This window comes from Salvelinus alpinus, chromosome 2, assembly GCF_045679555.1.
Source record: "Salvelinus alpinus chromosome 2, SLU_Salpinus.1, whole genome shotgun sequence".
NCBI classification, from domain to species: Eukaryota; Metazoa; Chordata; class Actinopteri; order Salmoniformes; family Salmonidae; genus Salvelinus; species Salvelinus alpinus.
In genome coordinates this window covers 34,122,901-34,138,985 of record NC_092087.1, presented here as the reverse complement: position 1 = coordinate 34,138,985, position 16,085 = coordinate 34,122,901, and the positions used below count along the sequence as shown (strand labels likewise).

At 45.8% G+C, this 16,085-nt stretch overlaps 2 protein-coding genes across 3 annotated transcripts; one reads left to right on the top strand and one right to left on the bottom strand.

Moving 5' to 3' along the window:
* The first annotated feature begins 6,364 nt into the window (after positions 1–6,364).
* ap5b1 (adaptor related protein complex 5 subunit beta 1) lies at positions 6,365–10,031 on the top strand. Of its 2 annotated transcripts, XM_071375077.1 has the most exons (4): positions 6,404–6,533; positions 6,722–6,877; positions 7,053–7,856; positions 8,013–10,031. In XM_071375077.1, exons 2-4 carry the CDS (start codon positions 6,740–6,742, stop codon positions 9,963–9,965), a joined length of 2,895 nt encoding a protein of 964 aa, XP_071231178.1. In that variant the 5' UTR covers positions 6,404–6,533; positions 6,722–6,739; the 3' UTR covers positions 9,966–10,031. The 2 variants fall into 2 exon arrangements, with proteins under 2 accessions (XP_071231171.1, XP_071231178.1); XM_071375070.1 differs by having other exon boundaries at positions 6,365–6,877.
* A 192-nt stretch (positions 10,032–10,223) lies between these two features.
* Positions 10,224–14,179, bottom strand: c2h1orf50 (chromosome 2 C1orf50 homolog). The gene is made up of 5 exons (XM_071375092.1): positions 13,939–14,179; positions 13,231–13,346; positions 11,926–12,012; positions 11,677–11,808; positions 10,224–11,018 (listed from the first exon to the last, which is right to left on the bottom strand). The coding sequence occupies exons 1-5, from the start codon at positions 13,985–13,987 to the stop codon at positions 10,833–10,835; spliced, it is 570 nt and encodes a 189-aa protein (XP_071231193.1). The 5' UTR covers positions 13,988–14,179; the 3' UTR covers positions 10,224–10,832.
* Between the last annotated feature and the right edge of the window lie 1,906 nt (positions 14,180–16,085).

The following is a 16,085-nucleotide window of genomic DNA, read 5'->3' as shown; positions in this document are numbered from 1 at the left end:
ACAATTGATTTGTTTACCCACTTGAGAGGTCCTCCTGTGTCAATGATCTCCAAAGTGTACATGGTGAGGCAGAAATGTCTGCTCCTCCACGCTGTAAACAGACAAATTACACTACAGTTGTAGCTCACTGCATTTGTGTGACAAACTGTAATTGTATTCACAGAGAGCTTACTCTTTCGCTGATGAACTCTGATCCAACAACCATGGGATTTTTTTTCAAGGCTCGCAGGAGAGCCTTGCTCTTTGGAGCTTTGGCGAACTTGTCTTGGTAACAACCCAAAGCTGATGTGCCAACAGAAGTGCTTCTTCACATCTTCACCATTCACTGTCACGACAGGGTCAATTGCAAAGATGTTATACACAAATGTGTCAATGATGTGCATAAAGAGGGCATTGGGAACAGTTCCAGTGGACATTAGGGTCCAGTTGTTCACAGTGTTGTGCTTTTCTACTCTGCAGTGCTCTCCACAGTCACCATGTCTCACAGGGTATCTTCCAGAGTAGCCACTGGGAAGGTGCTTCATGGCCCACACAATCAGGCAGGCAATGTCTCTGGACACCATTTGGCTCTTAGAGGAGACAATCTCTTTTACCTCTGCTGGATTCAAGTAGAAGTTGGCCTCTGTTTCTTCACTGGCCACTGATATTCCAAGAATATCAGCAGACAGGTGGTGCTCCAGATCATCCAGAAAGGGCCAGTCCTTAAGGACGAGTGTGGCATCCTCGCTTGGTGCATCAGAGTATATTTTGCCTAGCAGTTTGGTCACAATGCTGTGCAGGGTTGTAGAACCAATCACAAGAAGTTCTCCATGAAGAACAGGGAACTTACTGTCAAGTTATGACTCAGAGTTCTGGATAAACCAGAAGTTTACGCAGGAGGAGGGTCCAGTCACATGTGACAAGCTGACACACTTAGAGTGACAGCTGTCATGACAGTCCCGAAAACCTAATCTCCAGCAGTCAGGGCTTTTCTCAGGGCAGTGGGGCCACCAGCCACACTCAGCAGGTAATCAAGTATGGCATGCACAATCCTGACGCCCACAGGCCTGGAGTAGAGGATCTGTAGCTGCTTCATATCATTGAACGCATCTGTGATCTGCAGGCTACCAGAAAGGTCTTGCAGCACGGAGATCACCACCCACATTATCAGGTCGACCAGTGCCATGTTGGTAGACCCCTCTCCCTCAGAGGCGTCTTTGTTTACAGGGTTGGCTCCAATGCTGAGAATCAGACTGGTCACGATTTCCACCACTACCTCAGATGCACTCTGTAGACGTGAGGCTGGAAGGTAGGTCAAATCACTAATGATGTCCTCAATGGCCCTTCGGAGCATGATTCTGGTCGCAAACCCAGAAGGTTCCTTTTGAGCCACAGTCTGCGCTCCACTTGCAGCGTTTATGCTACAGCAAGATAGAAAATAAAGGCAACACGTTTAGAGACTACGAACACTACAGAGGCTTACAAATAGGGAACAAAGGAACTAATGTGCATAAATGACTAGCTAATAAACACATGTGAAGTGACCGACTCAGGTTAAGAGAGGAAAGGGAGGAACATAGTGACCCTCCAAGGCCATGCAGTGGCTGAGAGGATGTGCTGTCGCCTTGCGATGCAGTGCAAACTACAAACACCTCATCCTGTACCAGCTCCATCTCATGAAGCTTCAGGTGAGTGTTCACCTCCCAACACTGTATGCAAGAGAGACTCCAAAGTAGAAGAAAAATAATCACTATCACTGAGACATCAGAGAATATTGTTATTAAAACCAACTCCACCCAAGCCCCCTCCTGGACAAGCCTATTATCACAATGTGTCAATGCAACAGGCTCTGACTAATGAGCTCAACAGCTAAAAAGCTCAACTGATAGGCAGAAAATTTGCTTATGACCATTTACCAGCTCATCAATGCAGAGATCCCTGTCTTCCCTGATTTATTTCTGAAACCTGAAGATGCAAAAAAAAGTAATCATGTTAACTGCTTCTCAGCTGTCTTACTGCCTCCACCTTCCAATAAACGACACCTGCTAACTGATACTCACACAATTTACATTGGGATTATGAAATGCTATAGAGACTCACCTCTCAATGAAGACTCCTCTCACCTGTGAGGTAAGGCAATACTTCATGTCCTCTATGGTGACATGAGGAGCAAGCTTGTTCTGGGCCTGCAAAGCCATGAACTCCATCGGGGCTTTTTCTGCAGAACAGAACACAAGAAGTTCTCCATGAAGAAGAGGGAACTTACTGTCAAGGTATGACTCAGAGTTCTGGAAAAAACAGAAGTTTACGCAGGAGGGTCCAGTCACGCAGTTACATGTGACAAGCTGACACACTTAGAGTGACAGCTGTCATGACAGTCCTGAAAACCTAATCTCCAGTAGTCAGTTCTTTTCTCAGGGCAGTGGGGCCACCAGCCACACTCAACAGGTGTGGCTGAGGTCTCACAGTAAAACAAATATAACAATAAACAATATTCTGATAATTAACTTCTATAGCACTTTTCATAATATAAATCTCAAAGTTTCTTAAGCAAAAAACAAACAAGCAACATATAATAATATTTTGTTTGCAATCAAGTTTCATTTTGTTTATTCTCTTTCAAGGTTTACTATTTTACCTGTTGGGCATAATAAGATCTTTCCCAGCACAGATCTATGTTCCTCAGGTATGTATTACTTTTAGAGCAAATTACCTGGAATAGAAACATAAGCAACAACAAAAAATGTATGCAGAAAGTAAGTAGAGCTCATGTTACCCCCCACTTTTCCTCTATCGCCATTTTATAGTAGTTAGCTTTATTCTTCCTTCAGGTAAATCATTTTCTTTCTTTTTTTACGTAAAGCTAATATTGGTGATTTTACTGCCACCTGCAGTGCTGGAGTCCTCAAATCAAAGTTCATTGGTCACATGCACAGGATAATTAATTTAATCAGACAAGTCAGTTAAGAACAAATTCTTATTTACAATGACTGCCTACCAGGCCAAACCCTCCCCTAACTGAGACGACACTGGGCCAATTGTGCGCCGCACTATGTGACTCCCCGTCACGGCCAGTTGTGATACAGCCCGGGATTGAACCCGGGTCTGTAGTGACGCCTCTAGCACTGCGATGCAGTGCCTTAGACCGCTGTGCCACTCGAGAGGCCTACAAAAGGGTGTAAACGGTACAGTGCAATGCTTACTTGCAATCTCTCAACAGTGCAATAGATATTTATATAGTAAAACTAGAAATAATAAAAAGTAGTAAAAGAACAATAGTAATGTCCTGAACCAAATGTGTGTCATTTAACTATTGTGGCGACAGGTAGACTAGTAGTTAGAGTGTTGGCCCAGTAACCGAAAGTTAGCTAGATAGAATCCCTGAGCTGACAAGGTAAAAATCTGTCGTTCTGCCCCTGAACAAGGCAGTTAACCCACTGTTCCTAGGCTGTCATTGAAAATAAGAATTTGTTCTTAACTGACATGCCTAGTCAAATAAAATAATGGTAATAAATTATTACCAATCCCACAAGGTATGACTCCAAACACCCAGAAAAGGCTACTCTCCTTGATGTTATCCTCACAAATAATCCTGATAGGTATCATTCTGGTGTTTTCTGTAATGACCTTAGTGATCACTGTTTTACAGCCTGTGTTCGTAATGGCTGCTCAGTGAAACCACCTGACCTGATTTGTCATAGACGCTTGCTAAAACATTTTAATGAGCAAGCCTTCCTTCATGACCTGGACTCTGTAAATTGGTATAGAATCAGCTTGATCCCCTCTGTCGAAGACACTTGGAACTTATTTTTTAAATTTTCAGTGGTATTGTTAACAAATATGGAAATAAAGAAAATTATCTGTTACTCCACGTCGAATTCCATTTGGCGACAGGCTCTGCACACGCATACTCTTGCTGACTGGCTCTCGTTCAGGCAAATGAGAAATAAGTGCACTCAGGCTATCCAGAAGGCCAAAGTTAATTACTTTAAGGAGCAGTTCTCTCTACGTGGGTCTAACCCAAAGAAGTTCTGCAAAACGGTTAAAGGTGGAGAATAAACCCTCCTCCTCACAGCTGCCCATGTCCCTTAATGTTGATGATATGGTTGCTAAGGAGCACATGGTTGAGCTCTTTAATCACCACTTCATTAAGTCAGGATTCCTATTTGACTCAGCCATGCCTCCTTGCCCATCCAACATTTCCTCATCTCTCACCCCTTCTAATGCGACTAGACCCGATGCTCTTCCCTCTTTTTCAAAGTTTCTCCCTGCAGGCGGTCACTGAGTCCAAGGTGCTAAAGGAAGTCCTTAAACTTGACCCCAAAAAAACATCTGGGTCAGATGGTTTAGATACTATCTTCTTTAAGGTTGATGCCCCTATCATCGCCAAGCCTATCTCTGACCTTTTTAACCTGTATCTCCTCTCTGGGGAGGTTCCCATTGCTTGGAAGTCAGCCACGGTTCATCCTATATTTAAAAGGGGAGATCAAGCTGATCCTAACTGTTATAGGCCAATTTCTATTTTGCCCTGTTTATCAAAAGTGTTGGAAAAACTTGTCAATAATCAACTGACTGGCTTTCTTGATGTCTATAGTATTCTCTCTGGTATGCAATCTGGTTTCCGCTCAGGTTATGCATGTGTCACTGCAACCTTAAAGGTCCTCAATAATATCACCATTGCCATTGATTCTAAGCAATGTTGTGCTGCTATTTTTATTGACTTGGCAAAAGCTTTTGATACGGTAGACCATTCCATTCTTGTGGGCCGGCTAAGGAGTTTTGGTGTCTCTGAGGGGTCTTTGGCCTGGTTTGCTAACTACCTCTCTCAAAGATTGCAGTGTATCAAATCAGAACATCTGTTGTCTCAGCCACTGCCTGTCACCAAGGGCGTACGCCAAGACTTGATCCTAGGCCTCACGCTCTTCTCAATTTACATCAACAACATAGCTAAGGCAGTAGGAAGCTCTCTCATCCATTTATATGCAGATGATAGCCTTATGCTCAGCCGGCCCCTCCCCGGGCTTTACAACAAAGCTTTCTTAGTGTCCAACAAGCTTTCTCTGCCCTTAACTTTGTTCTGAACACCTCCAAACAAAGGTCTTGTGGTTTGGTAAGAAGAATGCCCCTCTCCCCACAGGTGTGATTACTACCTCTTGAGGGTTTAGAGCTTGTGGTAGTCACCTCATACAAGTACTTGGGAGTATGGCTAGACAGTACACTGTCCTTCTCTCAGCACATATCAAAGCTGCAGGCTAAGGTTTAATCTAGACATGGTTTCCTCTATCCTAGGCCTCACTCCCCCCTGTCTGGGATGTCTACTGCAGCCCTCGTCCTCCACGTACAACACCCGTTCTGCCAGTCACATTCTTTTGGGGGTCCCCAAAGCACACACATCCCTGGGTGGCTCCTCTTTTCAGTTCACTGCAGCTAGCAACTGCAACTGGAGCAAGCTGCAACAAACTCTCAAGCTGGACAGTTTAATCTCACTCCATTCAAGGACTCAATCATGGACACTCTTGCGGACAGTTGTGGCTGCTTTGTGTGATGTATTGTTGTCTCTACCTTCTTGACCTTTGTGCTGTTGGCTGTGCCCAATGATGTTTGTATCATGTTTTGTGCTGCTGCCATGTTGTGTTGCTACCATGCTGTGTTGTCATGTGTTGCTGTCTTGCTATGTTGTCTTATGTAGTGTTCTGTTGTCTCATCCTATATTTATATTGTATTTATCTTATTAATCCCAGGCCCTGTCCCCACTTTAGGTCTTTTTCCAGGCCGTCATTGTAAATAAGAATTTGTTCTTAACTGACTTGCCTAGTTAAATAAAGGTTGGATAAATAAATATATCGTAATTGCTGCTCTTTCACCCCAGCTGCTAAACTAACCCTGATTCAGATGACCATCCTAGATTACGGAGACGTAATTTATAGTTCGGCAGGTAAGGGTGCTCTCGAGCGGCTAGATGTTCTTTACCATTCGGCCACCAATGCTCCTTATAGGACACATCACTGCACTCTGTAAACTAGTAATCTCTGTATACCCGTCACAAGACCCACTGGTTGATGCTTATTTATAAAGGAGGCCGTTTGCCTTTTGGTAGGGCGTCATTGTAAATAAGAATGTGTTCTTAACTGACTTGCCTAGTTAAATAAAACGTGTGTGTGTATATATATATATATATATATATATATCCTAAAGCCATTTACAAACCTTAGAAAACCCAATTTGAAGAAGACAATGCTCTTATCATTGGCGGAACGCTCACAACCCATAGGACTCCCCACCCAGTTAACTTTAGAATGACGCCCTCAATGTTCATGCTAAAACGAATTACCTAGCTCAAGGGCCGCTGCCATGCCAATGGATACCTTTATTTTGAAGCACACTTAGCGCCATGTGATATTTGATCACATGACTACTAAGACAAGGAAGTGAAACATCTCTAAAAGTGTGATGATCGTTAGTGCTGGTGAGGTGAACATAAGCAGATGAGTACGTATAGAAGCTAGCTATGTGATAATAACAACCGTCGGTGTGGTGTGATTGCACATAAAAAGGTATGCTGTGAAATACGGATGACAACCGCTTTGAATACATCACAACACATTGTTTTGCAGGTCGAGAAAAACTTTGCCTGATTTCGCAGACCGTAATCAAAGTTGTAGTGGTACCTCTGGTCGTAGGCTACCAACCTTACCTAAACAGAGACATTGTGCAATAAAAGTAAGTCATTTTTTACCTGTAGGCTATATTCGGTTCAACCATGTCAGCGAACTGGCCCGAGAGGATCTCCGCATTCTTGCGCAGCCCGTCCCAGTTCTTGTGCATCACGACATCGGACATCTTCCTCGCTGAGGTCCTGCACGAGCTGCGAGATGACAGGGCCAGTGACCTCATCAAGGTACATTACGTTTTCAGGGCACAATTATTGTATTGAAGCCTCCCGAGTCCCTTCCTATGTATGTATCCACAGAACGTTCCAGAGCATTTGCTATGGAGGAAGGCACTTTCATTATTAAAGTGTTTAAACGTTAAACCACTAAACTGCATTATGTCCTCTGTTCCGCCTGCCTCAGGTCCTACTGTTGTCCCCGCTACTTGAGCACCCTACTCTGCTGTGCCCCTCTGTCTCTGTGGGAGAGGAGACCGCCCTGGAGCTCATGTCTGTGTTTGCCCAGTGCTCCCCCAAATCCCTCCCGCTCCGCTGCCACCTCCTCCTGGCCCTCACCTCCGTGCTCCTTTGCTCCTGCTGTGTTAGCTCACACACCAGCGCCTCCCAAGACTTCCTGGACCTTCTCTTACAGATGGCCCAGGACACCAACGACGCGCAGGCTGGGGCTGCATTACACCCCCTGAGGACAACAGCCTGCGACTGCCTGAGGGAGCTGGAGGCTTGCCTCCCGGGCCTACTATCCCAACGCTTGGAGCTCCTGAGTAGCCTGAGGCAACAGGAAAACTCCAGGCTTCACCAGGCCTACACGGGGCTCCATGCCCTGGCACTGAGGAATGCTGTGTATCTGCTCACCCAGCAGAAAGGGGCTGGGGCTGGAGACCTGAAGGCTGCACTGGGGAGCAACGAGGGGTTTGTGTGGGGGGAGGGTGCAGACTCCGCACACCCAAACTCTGAGTCACACTCAGACTTGGCCCTCTTCTCGCCCCTCACTCTGGGCCCCATGGGAAAAATTCCTTCCCTGCAGACGGGCCTAGACTGTAAAGAGCTGAGATCGCTACTCTCCTCCCTCCTAGAGGAGTCCTACCTGCTCACATCCCTATCCCAGGCTGCCCTGCTGCGACGGCTGGTGGAGGTGCTTGCCATGGTGCCTGCAGTCTCCCCGACAATATTCAGGGCACAGCTGCTGCGTCTATTGGGCACATGCAAGGTTAGTAGCAGTCTACTTGTCTAGGATGAGTTATGGAAGAAATGGCAGATTATCCACAGATCTAACCATGCTTGTGCTGTGGTAGAACCTTATCAAGCCTAGCTGTAAAATCTTAAGACTTGTGACCGCATTGTTTAATCTCTCTTGTTGTTGCAGGTGTGTCTTCTGCACACCACTCTGCTGATGAAGGCTGCTTTCACAGACAGCCTGTTCAGCGCAGAGGATGAGGCCTTCCTTCTAAAGCGTCTCGTCGGCCTGTCCCAACACCCCCTACTGAGCACGCCCGAGAAGCTCTTCTACATGGACTGCATCCTGCACTTCCCAGAGAACCGACCAATCAGCAGTGGCGACGAGAGCCTGCCCGTGCTCTTGACCCCTCGGCTAGCCGCGGCCCTAGTGCCCACTGTGTTCAATGATAGTGTCAGCATGCTGGCTAGACTGAACCTACTCTCTCTGGTCTACCTGGAGGAAGGAGAAGAAGACAGGGAGGGACAGGGGGGGAGAGGCCTGGCCTACCTGTATGATCACCTGACCTCCCTTCTCCATATCGTGGAGAACCAGGCCAGTAGGGAGATGGTGGTGACCTTCTTCAGGGCTTCCTTCCTCTTCCTCCTTCACTTCTGCCACGTGGAGCGCTACTCTGAGGACCTGTCTCAGAGGCTGTGTGACCTGTACCTCAGACGCACTCGGCTGGCCCCTCACCTCATCAACCTGGCTGACCGGACCCAGGACCGGCTGGAGGAGTCAGGCTGGGCTGTGGCACTGCTAAGAGCCCTGCAAAGAACCATCACAGAGGCCCCGCTGTCCCAGCTCACCCTGCAAGACCTCCGCTGGCACCTCAGGATCCTGGCCCGTGTGGCAGAGGAAGGGGAAGTCCTCCAGAGGGCCACTCTCAACTTTTTGCTGTGCGTCATCACTTCCTCTTCATCCGCGCTGTGTGTGAGCGGGGACTGGCGTCTGGGGAACGGCGTGCTGGGGGTGTGTCGACGCCTGCTCCTGCACCCCAGCTTGGACTCCCTTCTCACACCGCTGGCTGATCTCCTACAGCACCTCACCTGTCATTATGGTGAAACAGACATCCAGGACCACGCCCGCTTGTACTACACCCTCCTCACCACTCTCTCCCAGGAGAAGCTGGCTGGGGTGTTGGCACAGAGGGGAACAGAAAGGGGGCGGCAGGCCAAAGTGCGCTCGCTGTCTGCCATCATGGGCGAGACCGAGGAACTGACCAGCGGTCTGACCGTGCACCAGACAGAGCGACCGCTGCTGAGGCTGGTCAAACTGGACAAACATGAACCAGATGAATGCAAACCAGAGCATAAACCAGACAGTGAACCAGCCTGTGAGACTGAGAGTTCCCCAGGACAGGGAGGGATAGAGGACTACAGAGCCCAGTTCCAGAGTTCCAGCTTCGCCTCTGAAATCACCCTCCAATACCACCTCACACACATTGGAGTTCACGACCCCCATTTCGACAAGCTCTTCAGCATCCGCTTGCACTTTGACCTCACGGACGGCCACTATGAGGAAGTGAGTGACATCAGCGTGCCTTGCCTGTTCAGGACCAGGAAGCCCCCTACAGTGAGGCTGAGGCTGAAGCCCAAGCAGCCGTACCACACCACCCTGAGAGCTAGCGCTATCTTCACCACGGAGGACGGCCTCTCCTGGCACTCCCCGCTGGCAGACCTACATGTGGCCTTCCCTGAGGTGTTTCTGCCCCTCCTCGCACCCCTAGGGTGGGCCAGGGAAAAGAAGCAGAGGGTGTTTGAGGGGATCTGGGGTGAAATATGCTCAGGGCAGTCTGAGGGGGATTTGACCAACGCTGCAACTAGCCTGTTCTGTGATCAGTTGGAGGATTTGGCTGTGGGTGAGCTGGTGGAGAAGCACTTTCAGAGATATCTGGTCTCAGACTTGGATAAAGGCAGGTGTAAAGTGCTGTTCTTCCTCCCACCCCAGTCTCACGTGCTGCTGAAGGTTATCACAGAGGAGGATGCCGTACAGGTTCATATTGCTACAGACAACTGGAAGCTTCTGCCTTATATTAACTCTTATCTAGAGGACATTACCAAAGAGATTCACAGCACACAGCAAGTCAATGGTGATGTCTGATTCTGAAAGTGGTGGGCTCCATAAAAGAGATGGCTTGTTTTTATTAAATAATGCCCTTTTAACACTTGTCTGATTTCAGTGCTTCCTTTTGTCTTTGCTTTTGAAATGTTGCATTTACTTATGACAATATGTTTCTAAGCTGCACTCAGTAAACTGATCATTTGAATCATGGATTTTTGAAATCATTTTAATTTAACTTCTAAATAAAGTCAATGTGTGACTGACTTCTGCTTGTTAACCTCATGCTTAACACAAACATTCCATACCTAAATATTTTATTACAGCTGTACAATCATTTTGCAGGTCCCAAAAACAGAAAATGCATTCTCTCCCAATTACAGGACAGGTTGCCTGTTCCCCCATGAAAATAGAATTAAGACATGGACACATCTATTATTAGAGATGTCATTTGAGTGATGTAGCAGAACAAGAATGATACATTGTGTGAAAAGGAATATGCTTTAATTTAAGGAAGTAAATCAAATGCATTCCTTGAAAGACCTTTGGTGCAAAACTGGAAAGTATTTAGAACCTTGAATTGGTTCCTAATGCTATTATACGTGGGATATTTCCCATTTGGGCAGTTTGAAGACCGTACTCAACTGTCTTTGACACAATGAAGGATTCCACACAAAACAGTTCTGTATGACTAAAGTTTCACATTAAAACAGATTTACTGAGCTTGCCTAAAAGTGTGAGCCAGATGAATAAAAACAAAATTAATTGTGTGTTACAATACACATTTTTGCCTCCCCCAAGTTATCTTATGTTTCTCAAGCTATTAAATCTGTCCCTGTATGTCCATTAAGACCATTTAATGCCACTCAATGTGGCCCCTTTAAAACAGTCCTGTTCCAGGTTGCAGCTCTACTTTGAGATGTTCTCAAAGTTGGGCTCTAAGCAAGGAGGCAGGGCTGTCTGCTGGCTCAGGATTTTGTCCATGATGGCGATTTCAGCATCCTTCTTCGCCACGTCATCTATAGGGGTCCAGGACATGTCGTATTGAAGCTTGAACGCACCACAAGGCTTGTGAGGGCAGCCGGTACCCCAGTCCTTCAAATGAGAGATGGGTGAGATCCATTACGCAAGTTGATAAAAGAAGCCAAAAAGAAGTGTAGTGGTGGTGGGTCAGCATAAAAAAAGTACTTCCAGCCACTAAGCTTTTCTGAAGAGATAGTAGAAATTGTAGTGGACCTACACCAGTCATTGAGTGACCAGTAGAGTAAATATTAGCACCATATTTTGCTAAAAGGGTTATGGTTTGGCAGACACCCATTGGGCCGTTTCGTTCCTATATTCAAATTAAAGTGGCACTGTTCATCTTCCTATATCCATTAAATGTTATCCTGTGTGCTACTGTGCTTACACAACCATGCTGTGGCCAATGCGCGTGCACACAAAGACCCGAGTGGTCAGTCAGCACCACCTCTAACCGGCTAAAGAGAACATTATCAACTCCCTTCAGGGTCACATGCAGACTTTGAGCATCTAAATGTCCCAACTCATATCATTATGCACCACATGGTGGTAGACATTCTGTAACAGTTACTCAGTCTTTCAGCTGCTGTATGTGCTGGGGGCTTTCCCGGGTGATTGGAATTTTAGAAGTGTTGCAGATGGAAATGTGACGTGATCTTTAGGAGTAGAGCAATATCTGAACGCTCCAAAGTATTGTGCCCTGCTGAAAGCCGCCCAGGTGTGATGTGCTTACCTGAGGCGAGAGGATAGAGAAGTATTTCTGTCCGGAGGGCCGCTCGTACAGGTAATACATGTTCCCTGGCTTCTTGACTACATTACATGCAGCGTGGTGCAGCTCAGCATCCTTCTTGGCATCCTCTAAAACCTACACCAGAGAACAAAAACATTCAGATCACACCAACTGGCATCACTAATGCTACTTAATTCTTTCCCTATATGAATTACATAGATTGGTTACATAAAGTCAAATATAAGCCATCACCTTTCTGGCTTGTTCCTGCAGGTATCTAATTTGATCAGCAATGACTGTCAGTCTGTTGCAGGCGTTGGCTCTGACAAAGTCATCTCCCTAGGAACCAAACACAGGTAACCAAACAAGGTAAATCTCAAACAGAATGTCTTCATCATTATGATACATTCTTTATGGGGCGACGTCAAACCAAAGTTAGGGTTCAGAATAGTTGGCAGGGGAATGGTACTGGCATTACAACCTGTAATTTAAATGGATTTTTATGTGGATTTCATGTAATGGACACACAAAATAGTCCAAATTGGTGAAGTGAAAAAATGTACTTGTTAATTTTTTTTTTTTTTAAGTCATAGGTATTCACCCCCTTTGCTATGAAGCCTCTAAATAAGATCTGGTGCAACCAATTACCTTCAGAAGTCACATAATTAGTTTGAAGAAAGTTTTTTATTTATTTTTTTATTCTGAAACTTTGAACACAAGGGAAAGAACATGGCACCACAACAAACCTGCCAAGAGAGGGCCGTCCACCAAAACTCACAGCCCAGGCAAGGAGGGCATTAATCAGAGAGGCAACAAACAGACCAAAGACAACCCTGAAGGAGCTGCAAAGATCCACCTCAGAGATTCGACTATCTCTCCATAGGACCACTTTAAGCCGTACACTCCAGAGAGCTGGGCTTTACTGAAGAGTGGCCAGAAAAAAAGCAATTGCTTAAAGAAAAAAATAAGCAAACACGTTTGGTGTTCGCCAAAGGGCATGTGGGAGACTCCCCAAACATATGGAAGAAGGTACTCTTTTAAATGTCTTGGAATGGCCTAGTCAAAGCCCAGACCTCAATCCAATTGAGAATCCGTGGTATGACTTAAAGATTGCTGTACACCAGCGGAACCCATCCAACTTGGAGTTGGAGCAGTTTTTCGTCAAAGAATGGGCAAAAATCCCAGTGGCTAGATGTGCCAAGCTTAGAGACATACCCCAAGAGACTTGCAGCTGTAAATACTGCAAAAGGTGGCTCTACAAAGTATTGACCTTCGGGGGTGGGGGGGGGGGTGAATAGTGATGCACGCTCAAGTTCTGTTTGTCTTATTTATTGTTTGTTAAACAATAAAAATATTTTGCATCTTCAAAGTGGTAGGCATGTTGTGTAAATCAAACGATACAACCCCCCCCAAAAAATCAATTTTAAGGCAACAAAATAGGAAAAATACCAAGGGGAGTGAATACCTTCGCAAGCCACTGTACATGACAGTCTGCTTACTATGATCATCCTTATCATTATTCCATTAGGATCATTGCAATGCCATTCATTTAATTACCCTCTGTACTTGTGTTGCCAGAGCAACCAGGTCCATGGGGTCTCCCACCCTGTTGGTCTGGTAGGAGCTGACTAGTTCCAGCCCATTGGGGTTGCTGCTGCTCTCCACCAACTGCACTGCAAACACACAGGGGCACTTGAAACTTGCATAACACAAACTGAGAAAAGATGACAAAGCTAGACATTTTTGTGAAGTTTTCTGCTAGTCTAGACTACATGGATTTACTGATTGCAACACCCATTTACGTAGGCCTGTAGTCTTCAATGTCTGGCCTCCCCTCCCCAAATAATCGCAGCCAGACTGACTATAATACAGAACCGGCTCCACATCTCATGCTTTGAGTGACTTGTGCCTTGCTTCCTGACCTGCAAGCAAGCACTTTCTGTTCACGTTTAGCAAAAGCCAGCTGCTAAAACCTAGGCAAAATTGCTGACACCGAATGAGGTGTATGACGGTGGAATATCCTATTGTAAAATGTGAAACTGTAATGTAAAAAAAGTTAGTGGTAATTAGAAATTCCCTTTGAATGTGACCAGCTAGAGTAACGTTAGAACTAATAATAGTCGAGCTAAAAGCCTACTCAAGAGTTCTAAACTACAGCAATTAATCAAATTATACTTAAGTTAACATTCCATTCACACCCTATACAGGACATTGATTGAGAACAATTAAAAACAGCTATCAATGCTACACTGCAGGAAGTCTTACCTGTGGTTGTTTTGTCTGGTTGATTCGGGAGACTAACAGTCCTGTCCATTTTCTTTACTGTAGCTAATTTGGTGTACAATATAGCAAAATGCTCTCAGAAATAACCAGTTGCAACTTGAGCTCAGTAATAGGTTTTGTAACCAGTGTACTGTGCTATGTGAAAGTTTGACTGGCCAGCAGGGGGGTGTTTTAAGGTCTTGCGTCTCCACCTACCTACAATAGTAGGCCATTTAGTTGCCATTCTGAAAATGATTGCAAAACGTTATTTCAGTATAATTATTGAGCAATTATAATAATAATAATAATAATTTAAATATCACATTAAACGCTAGATATAATTAATTGCATGCTGGTGGATGTTTATTGTCATTATTGAGTGAAACGGAGACTTTTATTGTAGGGCTTAGAACACAGGGGAAGGTGTAACTTGTGTAACAAAATTGTTACATACATAGGCTATTTTGGAAGGAACGTGGAGAAAGATCTTACGAAATTAAATTTCAGTGAAATATTTCATGTGTGGGACCGAAATCCTGCAAAGTAAACAACCAATAAAAACACAGAATGAGGACCTGACATGAGTGTGGTCAAGACTCATGACTGAGACTGGTGTGGGGAATGTGGAAACGTGAACTGTTCCCAGACAGGAAAAAAATATTTGCAGTTTATCACTGCAGAGTGCATGCTCTTCTCCTAGGTTTCAATGCACATGTAGTATCAAATCAAATGTATTTATATAGCCCTTCTTACATCAGCTGATATCTCAAAGTAATGTACAGAAACCCAGCCTAAAACCCCAAACAGCAAGCAATGCAGGTGTAGAAGCACGGTGGCTAGGAAAAACTCCCTAAACCTAGGAAGAAACCTAGAGAGGAACCAGGCTATGAGGGGTGGCCAGTCCTCTTCTGGCTGTGCCGGGTGGAGATTATAACAGAACATGGCCAAGATGTTCAAATGTTCATAAATGACCAGCATGGTCAAATACTAATAATCACAGTAGTTGTCGAGGGTGCAAGGGTGCTTTTCATAGCCGATCATTGAGAGTATCTCTACCGCTCCTGCTGTCTCTAGAGAGTTGAAAACAGCAGGTCTGGGACAGGTAGCACGTCCGGTGAACAGGTCAGGGTTCCATAGCCGCAGGCAGAACAGTTGAAACTGGAGCAGCAGCACGGCCAGGTGGACTGAGGACAGCAAGGAGTCATCATGCCAGGTAGTCCTGAGGCATGGTCCTAGGGCTCAGGTCTTCCGAGAGAGAGAAAGAAAGAAAGAGAGAAAGAGAATTAGAGAGAGCATACTTAAATTCACACAGGACACCGGATAAGACAGGAGAAGTACTCCAGATATAACAGACTGACCCTAGCCCCCCGACACAAACTACTGCAGCATAAATACTGGAGGCTGAGACAGGAGGGGTCAGGAGACACTGTGGCCCCATCCGATGATACCCCCGGACAGGGCCAAACAGGCAGGATATAACCCCACCCACTTTGCCAAAGCACAGCCCCCGCACCACTAGAGGGATATCTTCAACCACCAACTTACCATCCTGAGACAAGGCCGAGTATAGCCCACAAAGATCTCCGCCATGGCACAACCCAAGGGGGGGGGGGGGGCGCCAACCCAGACAGGAAGATCACGTCAGTGACTCAACCCACTCAAGTGACGCACCCCTCCTAGGGACGGCATGGAAGAGCACCAGTAAGCCAGTGACTCAGCCCCTGTAATAGGGTTAGAGGCAGAGAATCCCAGTGGAGAGAGGGGAACTGGCCAGGCAGAGACAGCAAGGGCGGTTCGTTGCTCCAGAGCCTTTCCGTTCACCTTCACACTCCTGGGCCAGACTACACTCAATCATATGACCTACTGAAGAGATGAGTCTTCAGTTAAGACTTAAAGGTTGAGACCGAGTCTGCGTCTCTCACATGAGTAGGCAGACCATTCCATAAAAATGGAGCTCGATAGGAGAAAGCCCTGCCTCCAGCTGTTTGCTTAGAAATTCTAGGGACAATTAGGAGGCCTGCGTCTTGTGACCGTAGCGTACGTGTAGGTATGTAGTAGAAATCTACTTTAAAATGGAAATGTCAAATATTAGGAATGGTACATTCTGACAGGCCTAATTTTTCAGCCTATTGCAGGAAGGCTACATGTAG

What these genes read in the sequence shown, in the direction of transcription:
- ap5b1 (XM_071375070.1), top strand. Translation starts at nt 6,740, where the DNA reads ATGTCAGCGAACTGGCCCGAGAGGATCTCCGCATTCTTGCGCAGCCCG. An exon ending in GGGCCAGTGACCTCATCAAG is followed by an intron (nt 6,878 to 7,052) that starts GTACATTACGTT and finishes CGCCTGCCTCAG; the next exon opens with GTCCTACTGTTGTCCCCGCT. An exon ending in GTCTATTGGGCACATGCAAG is followed by an intron (nt 7,857 to 8,012) that starts GTTAGTAGCAGT and finishes TTGTTGTTGCAG; the next exon opens with GTGTGTCTTCTGCACACCAC.
- c2h1orf50 (XM_071375092.1), bottom strand. Translation starts at nt 13,987, where the DNA reads ATGGACAGGACTGTTAGTCTCCCGAATCAACCAGACAAAACAACCACA. An exon ending in TGGCAACACAAGTACAGAGG is followed by an intron (nt 12,013 to 13,230) that starts GTAATTAAATGA and finishes TTTGGTTCCTAG; the next exon opens with GGAGATGACTTTGTCAGAGC. An exon ending in TCTCTATCCTCTCGCCTCAG is followed by an intron (nt 11,019 to 11,676) that starts GTAAGCACATCA and finishes TCTCATTTGAAG; the next exon opens with GACTGGGGTACCGGCTGCCC.